This window comes from Coregonus clupeaformis, unplaced genomic scaffold (genome assembly GCF_020615455.1).
Source record: "Coregonus clupeaformis isolate EN_2021a unplaced genomic scaffold, ASM2061545v1 scaf0029, whole genome shotgun sequence".
Lineage (NCBI taxonomy): Eukaryota > Metazoa > Chordata > Actinopteri > Salmoniformes > Salmonidae > Coregonus > Coregonus clupeaformis.
In genome coordinates this window covers 1,260,397-1,277,500 of record NW_025533484.1, presented here as the reverse complement: position 1 = coordinate 1,277,500, position 17,104 = coordinate 1,260,397, and the positions used below count along the sequence as shown (strand labels likewise).

At 46.9% G+C, this 17,104-nt stretch overlaps 2 protein-coding genes across 3 annotated transcripts in view; both read left to right on the top strand.

Moving 5' to 3' along the window:
- The window catches only part of LOC121568151 (extensin-like), a 30,473-nt gene extending 29,642 nt beyond the window's left edge, over positions 1-831 (top strand). The window contains exon 2 of the mRNA XM_045212600.1: positions 1-831. This exon is cut by the window's left edge and continues 681 nt beyond it. Coding sequence (XP_045068535.1) covers positions 1-831 — 831 coding nt within the window.
- A 5,588-nt stretch (positions 832-6,419) lies between these two features.
- bcl9l (bcl9 like) overlaps positions 6,420-17,104 on the top strand; it is a 92,049-nt gene continuing 81,364 nt past the window's right edge. For both annotated transcript variants that reach the window (XM_041878204.2, XM_041878203.2), the window contains exon 1: positions 6,420-6,768. The gene's annotated coding sequence lies outside the window, so the exon portion shown is untranslated. The remainder of the gene's footprint in view (positions 6,769-17,104) is intronic.

The following is a 17,104-nucleotide window of genomic DNA, read 5'->3' as shown; positions in this document are numbered from 1 at the left end:
CAAACTCCCCAGCCCACCACGCACCCTCCCCAGCCCACCACCACGCACCCTCCCCAGCCCACCATGCACCCTCCCCAGCCCACCACCACGCACCCTCCCCAGCCCACCACGCACCCACCCCAGCCCACCAACACGCACTCTCCCCAGCCCACCACGCACCCTCCCCAGCCCACCACCACGCACCCTCCCCAGCCCACCACCACGCACCCTCCCCAGCCCATCACCACGCAGCCTCCCCAGCCCACCACGCACCTTCCCCAGCCCACCACCACGCACGCACGCACCCTCCCCAGCCCAACACCACGCACCCTCCCCAGCCCACCACGCACCCTCCCCAGCCCACCACCACGCACCCTCCCCAGCCCACCACCACGCACCCTCCCCAGCCCACCACGCACCCTCCCCAGCCCACCACACACCCTCCCCAGCCCACCACCACGCACCCTCCCCAGCCCACCACCACGCACCCTCCCCAGCCCACCACCACGCACCCTCCCCAGCCCACCACCACGCACCCTCCCCAGCCCACCACCACGCACCCTCCCCAGCCCACCACGCACCCTCCCCAGCCCACCACGCACCCTCCCCAGCCCACCACCACGCACCTCCCCCAGCCCACCACGCACCCTCCCCAGCCCACCACCACGCACCCTCCCCAGCCCACCACGCACCCTCCCCAGCCCATCACGCACCCTCCCCAGCCCACCACGCACCCTCCCCAGCCCACCACGCACCCTCCCCAGCCCACCACGCACCCTCCCCAGCCCACCACCACGCACCCTCCCCAGCCCACCACAGTTGCTCCCCATTCTAATTAAAAGCCCTTCTTAATGACGTCACTTAAGACGGGCTGCAATGCATGAGAAGAGGCTCCTTCCAATCGTCTGTGTGTCTGTGTGTGTCGCTTATCATTCCGCAGTGGTCTCGGTTCCAATCTGTTTCTACTCTGTCTAATTTGGTTTCTTTATTATGAGTCTGTGATTATTAATATGTTAATTATCACCTGTAATCGACAGAGATTTATGGTTGTTTCTTTGTAATTTTGTGAGCATTTTGACTCTCTTTCCTAGCGTAAACTACCTTAGTCTCCCCCTTAGTCTCCCTCTTAGTCTCCCTCTTAGTCTCCCCCTTAGTCTCCCCCTTAGTCTCCCTCTTAGTCTCCCTCTTAGTCTCCCTCTTAGTCTCCCTCTTAGTCTCCCCCTTAGTCTCCCCCTTAGTCTCTCTCTTAGTCTCCCTCTTAGTCTCCCCCTTAGTCTCCCTCTTAGTCTCCCCCTTAGTCTCCCCCTTAGTCTTCCTCTTAGTCTCCCCCTTAGTCTCCCTCTTAGTCTCCCTCTTAGTCTCTCCCTTAGTCTCCCTCTTAGTCTCTCCCTTAGTCTCCCCCTTAGTCCCTCTCTTACTTCCTTCTCCATAATAATATATTCCCTTTCTCTCTTCATTCCTTGTCCATCTCTTCAATTCCCCCCTCGCTTCCTTCTCACTTCTCCTCAATCTCTTCCTCCCTCACCTCGCTCTTCCTCCCTCATCTCGCTCTTCCTCCTCTACCTCCCTATCCCTCTTCACCTCCATTCTTCATTTCCCCCATTCTGTCCCTGTCTGAGAGGGTAAACCAGTTCTGTCCCTGTCTGAGAGGGTAAACCAGTTCTGTCCCTGTCTGAGAGGGTAAACCAGTTCTGTCCCTGTCTGAGAGGGTAAACCAGTTCTGTCCCTGTCTGAGAGGGTAAACCAGTTCTGTCCCTGTCTGAGAGGGTAAACCAGTTCTGTCCCTGTCTGAGAGGGTAAACCAGTTCTGTCCCTGTCTGAGAGGGTAAACCAGTTCTGTCCCTGTCTGAGAGGGTAAACCAATTTAAAGTCTTGTTTTGCTCTTCAGATCCTTGCCAGTTTCCATGACAACACAGATTTCTGTTTTTCTCCCCCCTCTCTCTCCTTCTCTCCTTCTCTCTCTCTACCTCAGGATCTTTCTGTTCTTGACCTTCCTCCTAGGTCTCATTTTATTTATCTTCTTGTCTCTCTGGTGCCTCCATTCCTTCCTCCCTCCATCCATACATCTCTCCCTCTCTCATTTCCTCACCTTATTCATCTAATTCCTCTGCTTGACACACACAACAGCACTAGATAACTGACAACCAGAAAAGTACCTCAAGAGGGAAGGACTGAGAGGTGCATCCAAAATGTATTTATCAGTGTCTATCATCATATTTCCACTGTGAAACAATCAGTAAAAGAAAATGGTGTTGTCGGCTTCCTTCATGGATCCTACCACAGGCCATATCTCATTGAGTTACTTATCTCTGACTGTGGCTCAATGCCTGTGGATGAATCTAATAACTAGGCTACTGTACACGCTCAAAACAAACACATTTTCTCATCTACGGTAGGCTACAATCCATGTGGCCGGTCATTATTACACATTTATACATACAAAGACACACCAGCTCCTCCATCTCCTCTACTAGAGCTCAAGGAGGACAGTTAGCTAGCAACACAAGTACCCACACTCTCCCCCTCTCTCCCTCTCCTACCATCTCCTGTCCTTCTCCCCCTCTCTCCCTCCTACTCTCCCATTCTCTCCTACCCTCTTCCCCCCTCCCCCCTCTCGCCTACCCTCTCCTCTCTGTCCTACCCTCTCCTCTCTCTCCTACCCTCTCCTCTCACTCTCCTACCCTCAACACTCGCTCTCCTACCCTCAATCCTCTCTCCTACCCTCAATCCCCTCTCCCTCCCCTCTCTTCTACCCACTCCCCTCCCCTACCCTCTCACCTCTCTCCTACCCTCTCCTCTCTCCTACCCTCTCCCCCCTCTCCTACCCTCTCCCTCCCCTACCCTCTCACCCCTCTCCTACCCTCTCCCTCCCCTACCCTCTCACCTCTCTCCTACCCTCCCCTCTCTCCTACCCTCTCACCTCTCTCCTACCCTCTCCTCTCTCCTCTCCTACCCTCTCTCCCTCTTCTCTCTCCCCCCTCTCCTACCCTCTCCCCCCTCTCTCCTACCCTCTCCCCCTTCTCTATTACCCTCCCCCTCTCTCCTCTCTCTCCCCCTCTCCCTCCCCTCTCTATCCCCCTCTCCCCTCTCTCTCCCCCTCTCCCCTCTCTCTCCCTCCTCATCATTATTTTCTTAACCAAGTGTTCTTATTCGTCTCATCCACTTAAACTCACCTCCCCCTCTTTCTCTCTGTCTCTGCTGGGTAAGTGTAACTCAACACCAGATGTGGGAGAGACAAAGAGAATGGGGCTCGTTTCTTATGGAAATATACACCTCACTATTTCTCCCACTAAAACTGTATTTCACTGGTTTCTGATCCTATGTATTCCTCTTTAAGGGTTCTGATCCTATGGTTTTTCATCAAGGATCTCTCTGTACTTTGATCCGTTCATCTTTCCCTCCATCCTGACTAGTCTCCCAGTGCATTCGGAAAGTTTGGCTGGGCGGCCAGCTCTAGGAAGAGTCTTGGTGGTTCCAAACTTCTTCCATTTAAGAATGATGGAGGCCACTGTTCTTGGGGACCTTCAATGCTGCAGAAATGTTTTGGTACCCTTCCCCAGATCTGTGCCTCGACACAATCCTGTCTCGGAGCTCTACGGACAATTCATTCGACCTCATGGCTTGGTTTTTGCTCTGACATGCACTGTCAACTGTGGGACCTTATATAGACAGGTGTGTGCCTTTCCAAATCATGTCCAATCAATTGAATTTACCACAGGTGGACTCCAATCAAGTTGTAGGAACATCTCAAGGATGATCAATGGAAACAGGATGCACCTGAGCTCAATTTCGAGTCTCATAGCAAAGGGTCTAAATACTTATGTAAATAAGGTATTTCTGTTTTTTATTTGTAATACATTACATGTAATACAATACAAAACCTGTTTTCACTTTGTCTAATATAGGGTATTGTGTGTAGATTAATGAGGGGGGAAATTATTTAATCAATTTTAGAATAAGGCTGTAACGTACAAAATGTAGAAAAAGTCAGGGGGTCTGAATACTTTCCGAATGCACGGTATTCCTCTTTAAGGGTTCTGATCATATGTATTCCTCTTTAAGGGTTCTGATCATATGTATTCCTCTTTAAGGGTTCTGATCATATGTATTCCTCTTTAAGGGTTCTGATCACATGTATTCCTCTTTAAGGGTTCTGATCATATGTATTCCTCTTTAAGGGTTCTGATCACATGTATTCCTCTTTAAGGGTTCTGATCATATGTATTCCTCTTTAAGGGTTCTGATCATATGTATTCCTCTTTAAGGGTTCTGATCATATGTATTCCTCTTTAAGGGTTCTGATCCTATGTATTCCTCTTTAAGGGTTCTGATCCTATATATTCCTCTTTAAGGGTTCTGATCACATGTATTCCTCTTTAAGGGTTCTGATCACATGTATTCCTCTTTAAGGGTTCTGATCATATGTATTCCTCTTTAAGGGTTCTGATCACATGTATTCCTCTTTAAGGGTTCTGATCACATGTATTCCTCTTTAAGGGTTCTGATCACATGTATTCCTCTTTAAGGGTTCTGATCATATGTATTCCTCTTTAAGGGTTCTGATCCTATATATTCCTCTTTAAGGGTTCTAATCCTATTTATTAATCTTTACGGTATCTAATTCTATAGGGTTAGGGTTATTATGTATTGTATACCACAAGAGGGAGTCCTCTGTCCTCACCTGAGAAAGGAGGTTATAGATACTACCAAACTCTGCCATTATGGGTCACCCTGAATCAAAGGGTGTATCAGTTGCCCCCACAGGAGGCTGCTGAGGGGAGGACGACTCATAATAATGGCCGGAACTAAGCGAATGGAATGGCATCAAACACATGGAAACCAGGTGTTTGATGTATTTGATACCATTCCACTACTCTGCTCCAGCCTTTTCCATGAGCCCGTCCTCCCCAATACCACCTGCAGAGAGAGAGCCATTACCATGAGCCCATTCCACTACTCTGCTCCAGCCTGTTCCATGAGCCCATTCCACTACTCTGCTCCAGCCTGTTCCATGAGCCCATTCCACTACTCTGCTCCAGCCATTACCATGAGCCCATTCCACTACTCTGCTCCAGCCTGTTCCATGAGCCCATTCCACTACTCTGCTCCAGCCTGTTCCATGAGCCCATTCCACTACTCTGCTCCAGCCTGTTCCATGAGCCCATTCCACTACTCTGCTCCAGCCTGTTCCATGAGCCCGTTCCACTACTCTGCTCCAGCCTGTTCCATGAGCCCATTCCACTACTCTGCTCCAGCCTGTTCCATGAGCCCATTCCACTACTCTGCTCCAGCCATTACCATGAGCCCATTCCACTACTCTGCTCCAGCCTGTTCCATGAGCCCATTCCACTACTCTGCTCCAGCCTGTTCCATGAGCCCATTCCACTACTCTGCTCCAGCCTGTTCCATGAGCCCGTTCCACTACTCTGCTCCAGCCTGTTCCATGAGCCCATTCCACTACTCTGCTCCAGCCTGTTCCATGAGCCCATTCCACTACTCTGCTCCAGCCTGTTCCATGAGCCCGTTCCACTACTCTGCTCCAGCCTGTTCCATGAGCCCGTTCCACTACTCTGCTCCAGCCTGTTCCATGAGCCCATTCCACTACTCTGCTCCAGCCTGTTCCATGAGCCCATTCCACTACTCCGCTCCAGCCTTTTCTATGAGCCCGTCCTCCCCAATTAAGGTGCCACCAACCTCCTGTGGATGCACCATATCTAAATTGTTGAATTAGACATTGGTTTTTCTTGGCTGCTGATATGAGACTATTCATTCAAGTGGGAAGATTATGTTTGCTCCTTCAACGCAACAAGTCACCGACTCTCTCATCTAAGGTATTGTACTGTACATTTGCCAGATAGCGTCAACATCAACACACAAACAGCCAGATAGCGTCAACATCAACACACAAACAGCCAGATAGCGTCAACAGAACATCAACACACAAACAGCCAGATAGCGTCAACAGAACATCAACACACAAACAGCCAGATAGCGTCAACATGAACATCAACACACAAACAGCCAAACAGCGTCAACATGAACATCAACACACAAACAGCCAAACAGCGTCAACATGAACATCAACACACAAACAGCCAAACAGCGTCAACATGAACATCAACACACAAACAGCCAAACTAAATAGTAAAACAATAGGAACGACAACAACAACATAATCAACAAAACAAAAGCAATTATAATGTATAGTTATAACAATCACATTACTACATCATTATGAGACTTATGAGGCTATTATGCAATATGACATTCAATTGTGAATAAAATATATTTTGATTAACCTCAAATTACCCGTTTCCTACATGGAATACCAATAACAATACAAAAACAGATTTAAAGGTGTTTTTTGAGTGTCTCAATCAGTGTAAATGTAGGTGATCAGCTTTATATACGGATGCCTGTGCTGAGTGGCCACATCAGTCAGTCAGTGGCTGATAATGTGTGTGTGTGTGAATGCTATGGACTCAAATGCAACTAAGTCCTGCCCTTCCACAGCGCCGATACTGGAGTCATGATCTGCAGTTTGTTTCGGGGACGCGTCCTCTGTTTTGAACCCTAAACTCAAACGTGAAAACCTCGTATTGTTTATCACCGCTGCCGACCCGACCACCCTGAAATTGCACCAGCCCCGGCACGGTTGTTAAACCCGGGAGAGGACCTTGCGCAGTGCTAAAAAAGGAGCAAGCGGTTGCAGCCTCTTCGGGGAATGTCGGTTTGGCCGTCACTCCATGACACCACATCGGCCTCCTCAGATACCAACGGAAAAATGGGGTAGGAAGACGACATCTCCTCTTGAACGATGTCATGGCCGCATGGCATTACTACTAGCAGTCATTTTGGCACGTTTGTTAACGCTCGACGTGATCTATTCCAAGCAATAACACGCAAACCCAATTAGCGAGCAAGCTAGTTGCGAACCCCCGGTTCCAACACATGGATTGGCGTGTGCAGATGTGTGTTGTTACCATCGCATCGAGACCCACGGCAACGTCAGCTTGCTAATGCTAACTGGCTAGCTAGCATACCACACGCAGTGACCGTTAACATTCTGGTTGACATCAGGCCCATGTCCATGTGAACCGTTTTTTCGCATAATATATTTAATACAACTCTACCCACACGTAGCTAACTATATAACTATCAATGTTTATGTACGCGTGTGGATTCATGATTTAATTAACCGGCCAACGTTAGCTAGCTACATTCCTAGACAGATGTGCGACTCTTAGCAAGAAAGAAAACTATTAAGCTAGCTAACGTTAGCTACTCAGTTAGCTACAATGTCGGGGACGTTAATATTTTGGCGATCTGGTTAGCCCTGATACAAGTAGTCCGCCAGATTATCAAACAAGCATCACACTTTAAGTCTTTAGCATATGAAATACCTAACGTTAGGTAGATAGCTAATGTATGTATTTCGGGCAAATGTATTTCTACAGCTAACTTGCCCCAACGTGACTATCAGCTGTGAAAAGTAGTTAGCCACATTAGTGTAGCTACGTTAGCTAGCCTAATGCGATTGTTATTAGCTAGCTAGCTAACTGCAACTTGGCTAGCTCAATGCATGCCTACACTAGGGTATACTTTGCCCGCTCAGCCTGGCTACCTATAACTTCAGTTACTATGTAGTCAACTTGGAGAAAGTGGCCAGTATTTCCATGTAGAACCTGCAAGAGGATCTGGTTATGTCTGGTTCTCAAGAAGATTTGGGCATTTCAGCCCTCGAGACTAGAGCAAAGAAGTGACTGACCGAGGTCTTGAAGGACCTTAGATGGTGAACATTGCATTGGACCAAACTCATGCACAACGTTTTCCCCATCAGACAGGGATTGGGGATTTCACACTTTAAGTTCACACCAATACTTTGCTACCACACTTCCTTTCAATATGGGCTCAGAGGGTAGTGTGTACAGCCCAGGTCATCACTGGGGCCAAGCTTCCTGCCATCCAGGACCTCTATACCAGGCGGTGTCAGAGGAAGGCCCTCAAAATTGTCAAAGACTCCAGCCACCCTAGTCATAGACTGTTCTAGCGGACTCCAGCCACCTAGTCTAGGTCCATAAGGCTTCTTAACAGCTTCTACCCCCAAGCCATAAGACTCCTGAACAGCTAATCATGGCTATCCGGACTATTTGCACCCCCACCCCATCTTTTACGCTGCTGCTACTCTCTTGTTTATTATCTATGCATAGTCACTTTAACTGTACCTCGACTAACCGGTGTCCCTGTACATTGACTCTGTACTGGTACCCCCTGTATATAGCCTCGCTACTGTTATTTTTACTGTTATTTTACTGCTTTTATTTTTTACTTATCTATTGTTTACGTAACACTTATTTTTCTTAAAACTGCATTGTTGGTTAAGGACTTGTAAGGAAGCATTTCACTGTAAGGTCTACTACACCTGTTGTATTTGGCGCATTTGACAAAGAAAATTTGATTTGATTTGAGTGATATGCATGCGTCTTACCAACCAGGACAGGACAGTCACAAATGTTATGTCACATGCTTGGTAAACAACAGGTGTAGACTAACAGTGAAATGCTGACTGACAGTTCCTTTTCCAACATTGCAAAGTTAAAGATAACGAGAAAGATAGTGACACAAGGAATAAATACACAGTTAATAAACTGTAACTAGCTACTAACTAGTGTTGACTGGCGTGGCTAATACAGTTGTAATGTTAGCTACTAACTAGTGTTGACTGGCGTGGTTAATACAGTTGTAATGTTAGCTACTAACTAGTGTTAACTGGCGTGGTTAATACAGTTGTAATGTTAGCTACTAACTAGTGTTGACTGGCGTGGCTAATACAGTTGTAATGTTAGCTACTAACTAGTGTTGACTGGCGTGGCTAATACAGTTGTAATGTTAGCTACTAACTAGTGTTAACTGGCGTGGCTAATACAGTTGTAATGTTAGCTACTAACTAGTGTTGACTGGCGTGGCTAATACAGTTGTAATGTTAGCTACTAACTAGTGTTGACTGGCGTGGCTAATACAGTTGTAATGTTAGCTACTAACTAGTGTTAACTGGCGTGGCTAATACAGTTGTAATGTTAGCTGCTAACTAGTGTTAACTGGCGTGGCTAAAACAGTTGTAATGTTAGCTACTAACTAGTGTTAACTGGCATGGCTAAAACAGTTGTAATGTTAGCTACTAACTAGTGTTAACTGGCGTGGCTAATACAGTTGTAATGTTAGCTACTAACTAGTGTTGACTGGCGTGGCTAAAACAGTTGTAATGTTAGCTACTAACTAGTGTTAACTGGCGTGGCTAATACAGTTGTAATGTTAGCTACTAACTAGTGTTGACTGGCGTGGCTAATACAGTTGTAATGTTTTAGTAACATAGGTAATATGTAGTAATACCATGGGTCAAAGTAGTGCACTGCACTATAGGAAATGTGGTGTGATTTGGGACACATCCTATGTGGCTAGTCAAGTGCATTGGTGTGTGTCCCAGACTTTGATGTGAACACTGATCACTCAGTTTCCCCGGGATTGAGCCTGAAATGGAGACGTTGTTAAATATGGTGTGATAGCAGGCGGCTGCACTATGGCCCTGTGGTACTGTAAGACAGTCTTTCCCTCAGTCAGTCTGTGCAGTGCGATATCCTAGACCTAGAGACCTATATTTAGCTACCGGACAGAGTCTGCAACTTGATCCGAATTGTCTTTGAGGGCCGTAGAGCAGGCAGGCAGACCCACCACACTTTTGTCATTTTAAAAATAGCCTAGCTAGCCCATGTTGTGTTGGACCGAGTTGTCCCCTTGAGGATCCCAATCTAATCAATAGAATTAAATCAAATGTATTTTATAAAGCCCTTTTTACTTATGCTAGTTGTCACAAAGTGCTTTACAGATACCCGGCCTAAACTCCAAAGAGCAAGCAATGCAGAAGCACAGTGGCTAGGAAACACTCATTAGGCATGAAACACACAGATAATCTGACTGCCAATAGGTACTTGCTAGAACAAAAGACGTACCTGCTGCATACCGACGAACTTGCCGTTTCTATTTGTAGAATTGCAATGCTCCTCAGTGCCCGACAACATGACTTTGAGCCAATCGGAGAGCACAAACCTCCACGTGGGGGAGTCGACAGGAGTGACAATAAAAAGGGGGGGAAATGAATTTTTTTTTTTTGTGCTAGCTAGCGAATAACATGCTAACGTTAGATAGCTAGCTAAAAAATTGGCTTTGGGCTGGCACTGGCAGTACGGGATTATGGAGAGTGAATTTAATTACTTATTTTAATTCTTGCTAGCTAGTTATCTAGCTGTGGCCATCTGGCTAGTATCAACATGGGCATTCTACAACAATAGCAACATTAGTGCAGCTAGCTAGTTAGCTAACATTGGATACCTACAAAGCAAAATACGCAGGGACTAGCATTGCCAAACTAGGCTTAAAAATGCAACACTACTGCCACCTTCTGGTTTGAAGTATTTTAACAAGGCTGACGGCTTCAAAATCTGTGCGGTGTGAACAGAAAAGAGACTCTGTTTAGAGGTGCTAAGTGCCCATTAGACGGAAGGAACCTACAGAGAAAGGGGTGGCAAGTGCACTATATAGGGAACAGGGTGCCATTTGGGAAATGTAAACAAAAAAAATACATATTGATATTCCTAGGTGACAAACTGGTTGTAGCCCGGCCTAGCCTAGCTCCTGTCTGTGTCTGATGTTATTGAGAATGAGAGATGATTTGAATAAACAGATAAACAGGTGTTTTGTACTGTTAAGTAGCTACTACTAGCATGCCTACACAGTCTCCCTCCCTCCAAGCACGGGCAGATTTGGGATGTGTCCCAATAATATTTTTTTTCTCTCAAAGTGTGCATTTGTTCACTTCCCTTCACTGATTTGAAAGGAAATGACTGACTGGTTATAGCAATAGGGTGGAAACTCCCAATGCTTTTAGATTTGTTGGAATTAGTGAACGAGTGTACACTTCAGGAAATAGGAGAGATTATTGGGACGCATGTACACTTCAGGAAATAGGAGAGATTATTGGGACGCAACACTTGGTGTTCTGCTGCTGCTGACAAAGTGTTGCTTATCTGGCTAGGTGATCTGAGACTGGCGTTGGGATGAGTTACAAGCAGCACAGCCAAGGTGAAGCTATGAAAGAATAATGTGATATTGAGAAGGTTTCCACCAGCACGAGGCAGAGCAGAAGGAGAGGAGAGGAGACACCACAGTACATAGTTGTAACAGCAGACTTGGATCTATGGGCCAGGCCTAGGCAAGGCCTTCATCTGGACTAAACTGGGTTGTTATGAACTCAGTAGGACTTGCTGTATGCAAACACATATTAACCTACCAGAATTTGCCTCTTTGTTTTACTTTAGGAGCACCTTTTATTTTATTTATTTTATTTTACCTGGCAAGTCAGTTAAGAACAAATTCTTATTTACAATGACGGCCTACACCGGCCAAACCCGGACGACGCTGGGCCAATTGTGCGCCGACCTATGGGACTCCCAATCACGGCTGGTTGTGATACAGCCTGGAATTGAACCAGGGGGTCTGTAGTGACGCCTCAAGCACTGAGATGCAGTGCCTTAGACCGCTGCGCCACTCGGGAGAAACCAATCAGGGTTGGCCTCTTTGTTTTACTTTAGGAGCACCTATCAGGGTTGGCCTCTTTGTTTTACTTTAGGAGCACTTAGCTTGTTGAAATCAAGACAAAACCACATGGGCTATATATGTGGCTCCATTCAATAATTTGAAAAACAGAACTAGCCTAATCCTATCAAGGTGTTATACCATCCAGGATTTTCATCACTTCCCAGAGAAGCGAAGGTTAGCCTGCCCTTCACACCATCCCACACCATGGTTCTGTATAGGGCTGCAAAATGTCCCAGGTTTTCCAGAAATCCTGGCAGGACCATTCCATATGTTCTGCCTTTCAAATTTGGGAAAGTTACCAGAATTTTGCAACCCTAGTTCTGTAGGTTACACACCATCCTATTCCATGGTTCTGCTCCATTTATACACCACATTCACCATTTCTCTCACTCTCCTCTCTTCTCCCTCACCTCTCCTCTCTTCTCCCTCACCTCTCCTCTCTTCTCCCTCTCCTTTTCTCTCTCTCCTCTTCTCCCTCACCTCTCCTCTCTTCCCCCTCTCCTCTCTTCCCCCTCTCCTCTCCTCTCTTCCCCCTCTCCTCTCTTCTCCCTCTCCTCTCCTCTCCTCTCCTCTCCTCTCCTCTCCTCTCCTCTCCTCTCCTCTCCTCTCCTCTCCTCTCCCTCTCTCTCCTCTCCTCTCCTCTCCTCTCTTCTCCCTCTCCTCTCCTCTCTTCTCCCTCTCCTCTCTTCTCCCTCTCCTCTCCTCTCCTCTCTTCTCCCTCTCCTCTCCTCTCCTCTCCTCTCCTCTCCTCTCCTCTCCTCTCCTCTCCTCTCCTCTCCTCTCCCTCTCCCTCTCCCTCTCCCTCTCCCTCTCCCTCTCCCTCTCCCTCTCCCTCTCCCTCTCCCTCTCCCTCTCCCTCTCCCTCTCCTCTCCTCTCCTCTCCTCTCCTCTCTTCTCCCTCTCCTCTCCTCTCCTCTCCTCTCCTCTCCTCTCCTCTCCCTCTCCTCTCCTCTCCTCTCCTCTCCCTCTCCTCTCCTCTCCTCTCCTCTCCTCTCCTCTCCTCTCCTCTCCCTCTCCCCTCCTCTCTTCTCCCTCACCTCTCCTCCTGCAATTTATTATTTTTCCTTCTTGCTCTAGTCTAGTTGGCTCTGCTCCCAGACTGTGTTGAGAATGTGTTGGAAGAGATACAACTCCTGACCCTCCCAGCAAACTGAGCCCAGAGAGTCTCTTCTCTTCCTGGTCCCAAGAGGAGGGAAAACCTGGAATAGAGGGAGAGAGAGAAGGGGAGGATGGGAGAGAGAAGGGGAGGGTGGGAGAGAGAAGGGGAGGGTGAGAGAGAGAGGGGCGAGAGAGAGGGCGAGAGAGAGAGAAGGAGAGATCCTAAACAGACTCATGAAGTCTCTCTCGATCTCTCTCTCCCTCTCTGTCCCCCTCGCTCTCGTGTTCTGTGAGTCAGTGCCATAAAACCCATGAAGTAGCCTACTGTACCCCCCACCACCCACACGCACACTATTTCTACAAGCACATGGAGTAGCCAATCAAATAGAAAAAGTAGCCAGCCATGATCTCCTGGGCCGGGGGCTAAGAATTTCTTGCCATTTTTGAGTTTACCTCCCAGATTGGAAAAATTAGTTGTGGTATTGTGTTTACAGTTTAAAGGAGAAGTTTACCCAAAATCCAGAAACTCCCAAGTGATGCCATACATTGAAACTAGTTCGGTGGAGTTTGCTCTCCCCTCTCTCTCCCTGTAGTGCTGTACTGAAACAGCTGCAAAAAATGGGTCACGTGACTTGTGACGTTGCTGGATGCAGGCCTCACTCTGCTCCGTTGTCAGTGAATTCATGATTCAGAATTCTGTGAAATGTGGACAAATTCTTGGTTTTATTGAAAGCGTATGGCCGAATGAGGGAATGTCAGGAAATGTGGACCTTTCCACCTAAAACATTTGAGATTATTTTATATCATTATTTTATGTAGCCGACTGCCAGAGCAGCGGAGATGGGCAAGAACTGCACGGGTGCGCCCTCGTGGGGGAGAGCTTGATGTCACAGATTCCAGTTTTTTTTTGGGGGGAGAAGGACCTTGTGCGAAAGTTGATAGAGTCAGGCCTTTCACAGGTAAAGTTAGATACAGAGAGTTGATAGAGTCAGGCATATCGCAGGTAAAGTTAGTTACAGAAAGTAGAAAAAGCAATGTCAGCAAGAGCTGTGATTGGTCCCTTGCTGCACTTTATACAGGAAATCAAGGGAAGAAGGCACCAAATTTCACTGTTTTCCGATTAAAAGATACGGAGAGATGCAGAAGATGATTAGTAGCAATTAGAAATAGTAAATATGATGTAAATACTCCTGCAGCCAACCTTGCATCTCTGCGTGTGTGTAGAAAGCACTTGAGCGACGACGCATATGAAGGAGATAAGTAATCTGAAACGAACAGAAAAGCGAGGGATGCTAAGATTCGGCTGTTGCTACTGTGACTGGATCTATGACTGGATCTGGAGCAGTGTCGAAATACAAAGGCGTGTTTGAGAAGAGAAAGTGTAGCTTAGTGGGTGAGAGCGTTGTACCAGTAACCGAAAGGTCGCTGGTTCTAATCCCAGAGCCGACTAGGTGAAAAATCTGTCGATGTGCCCTTGAGCAAGGCACTTAACCCTAATTGCTCCTGTACGTCGCTCTGGATAAGAGCGTCTGCTAAATGACCAATTAATTTTATTTATTTTATTTAGAAAGTGACAGAGTGTAGAGGAATGTAGTCTAGCCTGGTTGGAGGTGATCGTATTGTGTTATTGTACCATTGCATCATATCATGTAGACATAGAGACCTAGGTGCTCTACAGATTAGCGTTTGTTCCCTATATATTTATGACGGGGGGTGGGGGGGGGGGGGGAGACCATACATTTACATTTTAGTCATTTAGCAGACGCTCTTATCCAGAGCGACTTACAGTTAAGTGAGTGCATACATGTTCATACTGGCCCCCCATGGGAATCGAACCCACAACCCTGGCGTTGCAGACATTGTGTCACCTTACATTGCAGAATAGAATATCCCCCAAAACATTGTGTTGAATAAAGATAGGCTATATAGTGTTTTGGGCTAATGTGAAAAGCTCATAGAGGTTTATGATAAGAGATCACTGAGTAAAGTTTAGCTAGGCTACTCACGGTCCATTTGGGCCCAGCTGGAACGAGGCTGGATCTCCAATTCGTTTTTTTAATACAGATTTTATGGACCAGAGTTTATGTGGGTGGCAGAATCCCCTATGTCGCAAACGCAAACTACACTGAACAAAAAATATAAACAACATGTAAAGAGTTGGTCCCATGTTTCATGAGCTAAAATAAAAGATACCAGAAATGTTCCATACGCACAAGAAACGTATTTCTCTCAGATTTTGTGCACAAATTTGTTTACATCCCTGTTAGTGAGCATTTCTCCTTTGCCAAGAGAATCCATCCACCTGACAGGTGTGGCATATCAAGAAGCTGATTAAACAGCATGATCATTACACAGGTGGACCTTGTGCTGGCCACGATAAAAGGCCACTCTAAAATGTGCAGTTTTGTCACACAACACAATGCCACAGATGTCTCAAGTTTTGAGGGAGCATGTAATTGGCATGCTGACTGCAGGAATGTCCACCAGAGCTGTTGCCAGAGAATTGAATGTACATTTATCTTCCATAAGCGTTGTTTTGTAGACCACGTTTAACTACGCCAGCTCAGGACCTCCACATCCGGCATCTTCACCTGCGGGATCGTCTGAGACCAGCCACTCGGACAGCTGATGAAACTGTGGGTTTGCACAACCTAAGAATTTCTGCACAAACTGTCAGAAACCGTCTCAGGGAAGCTCATCTGCATGTTCGTCGTCCTCACCAGGGTCTTGACCTGACTGCAGTTCGGCTTCGTAACTGACTTCAGTGGGAAAATGCTCACCTTCAATGGCCACTGGCACCCTGGAGAAGTGTGCTCTTCACAGATGAATCCCAGTTTTAACTGTACCGGGCAGCAAGTTTTAACTGTAAAACTGTAACTGGGCAGATGGCGTCGTGTGGGAGAGCGGTTTGCTGATGGCAACATTGTGAACATGGTGGCAGTGGGGTTATGGTATGGGCAGGCATAAGCTACGGACAACGAACACAATTGCATTTTATCGATGGCAATTTGAATGCACAGAGATACTGTGACGAGATCCTGAGTCCCATTGTCGTGCCATTCAACCGCCGCCATCACCTCATGTTTCAGCATGATAATGCACGGCCCCATGTCGCAAGGATCTGTACACAATTCCTGCAAGCTGAAAATGTCCCAGTTCTTCCATGGCTTGCACACTCATCAGACATGTCACCCATTGAGCATGTTTGGGATGCTCTGGATCGACATGTATGACAGCGTGTTCCAGTTCCAGCCAATATCCAGCAACTTCGCACAGCCATTGAAGAGGAGTGGGACAACATTCCACAGGCCACAATCAACAGCCTGATCAACTCTATGCGAAGGAGATGTCGCATTGCATGAGGCAAATGGTGGTCACACCAGATACTGGCTGGTTTTCTGATCCACGCCCATACTTTTTTTTTTTAAAGGTATCAGTGACCAACAGATGCATATCTGTATTCCCAGTCATGTGAAATCCATAGATTAGGGCCTAATGAATTTATTTCAATTGACTAATTTCCTATATATGTAACGCAGTAAAATCTTTGAAATTGTTGCATGTTGCGTTTTTTTATATTTTTGTTCAGTGTAACTCCTCATCATCTCTGTAAGGATTGTAGTTATGTATTAGAATTCTCTGCAGCACAAACATTCCTCACTCTCGGCATTGGAGCACAATTGCCACCGCCACTGTGTTGATCCTGGGGATGGGTTGGGGCTGTGGTTCGGTGGCCAGAGAGAGAGCTCTGCTGCGGCTTCGGTTGCCAGAGAGAGAGCTCTGCTGCGGCTTCGGTGGCCAGAGAGAGATAGCTCTGCTGCGGCTTCGGTGGCCAGAGAGAGAGAGCTCTGCTGCGGCTTCGGTTGCCAGAGAGAGAGCTCTGCTGCGGCTTCTGTGGCCAGCGCGGCGGCGGACATCTGAAGCTCAATTTGCCTAAAATTCTCCGTCGGAATACTCCGGCTCAAATAAGTACAACACCATCGGCGTCCCTCCAGTTGTCTTCATCACTCCCAAGTATTTCGTCGTCAAGACAAATTTGTAGGTTGTTGTTTACTTTGTATAACTAATTTGTTTAAAAAATATATATAATAAATAGCATCTGTGAATAAGGGCATAACGTGCAGTTTCTACGAGAGCGAACAGCACAGTTCCCATTTCTATGAATAATGCAATAATAAAATAATCACAAATGTTTTTAGGTAGAAAAAGTACACATTTCCTGACTCAGAACGGATAGTACTTTTGACAAAAATAGATCATTCGGCCATACGCTTTCAATAAAACAATGAATTTGTTCACACTTCACTGAATTCATGAATTCACTGACAATGGAGCGGAGGCCTGCATCGAGCAACGTCACTTGACCCATTTTTTG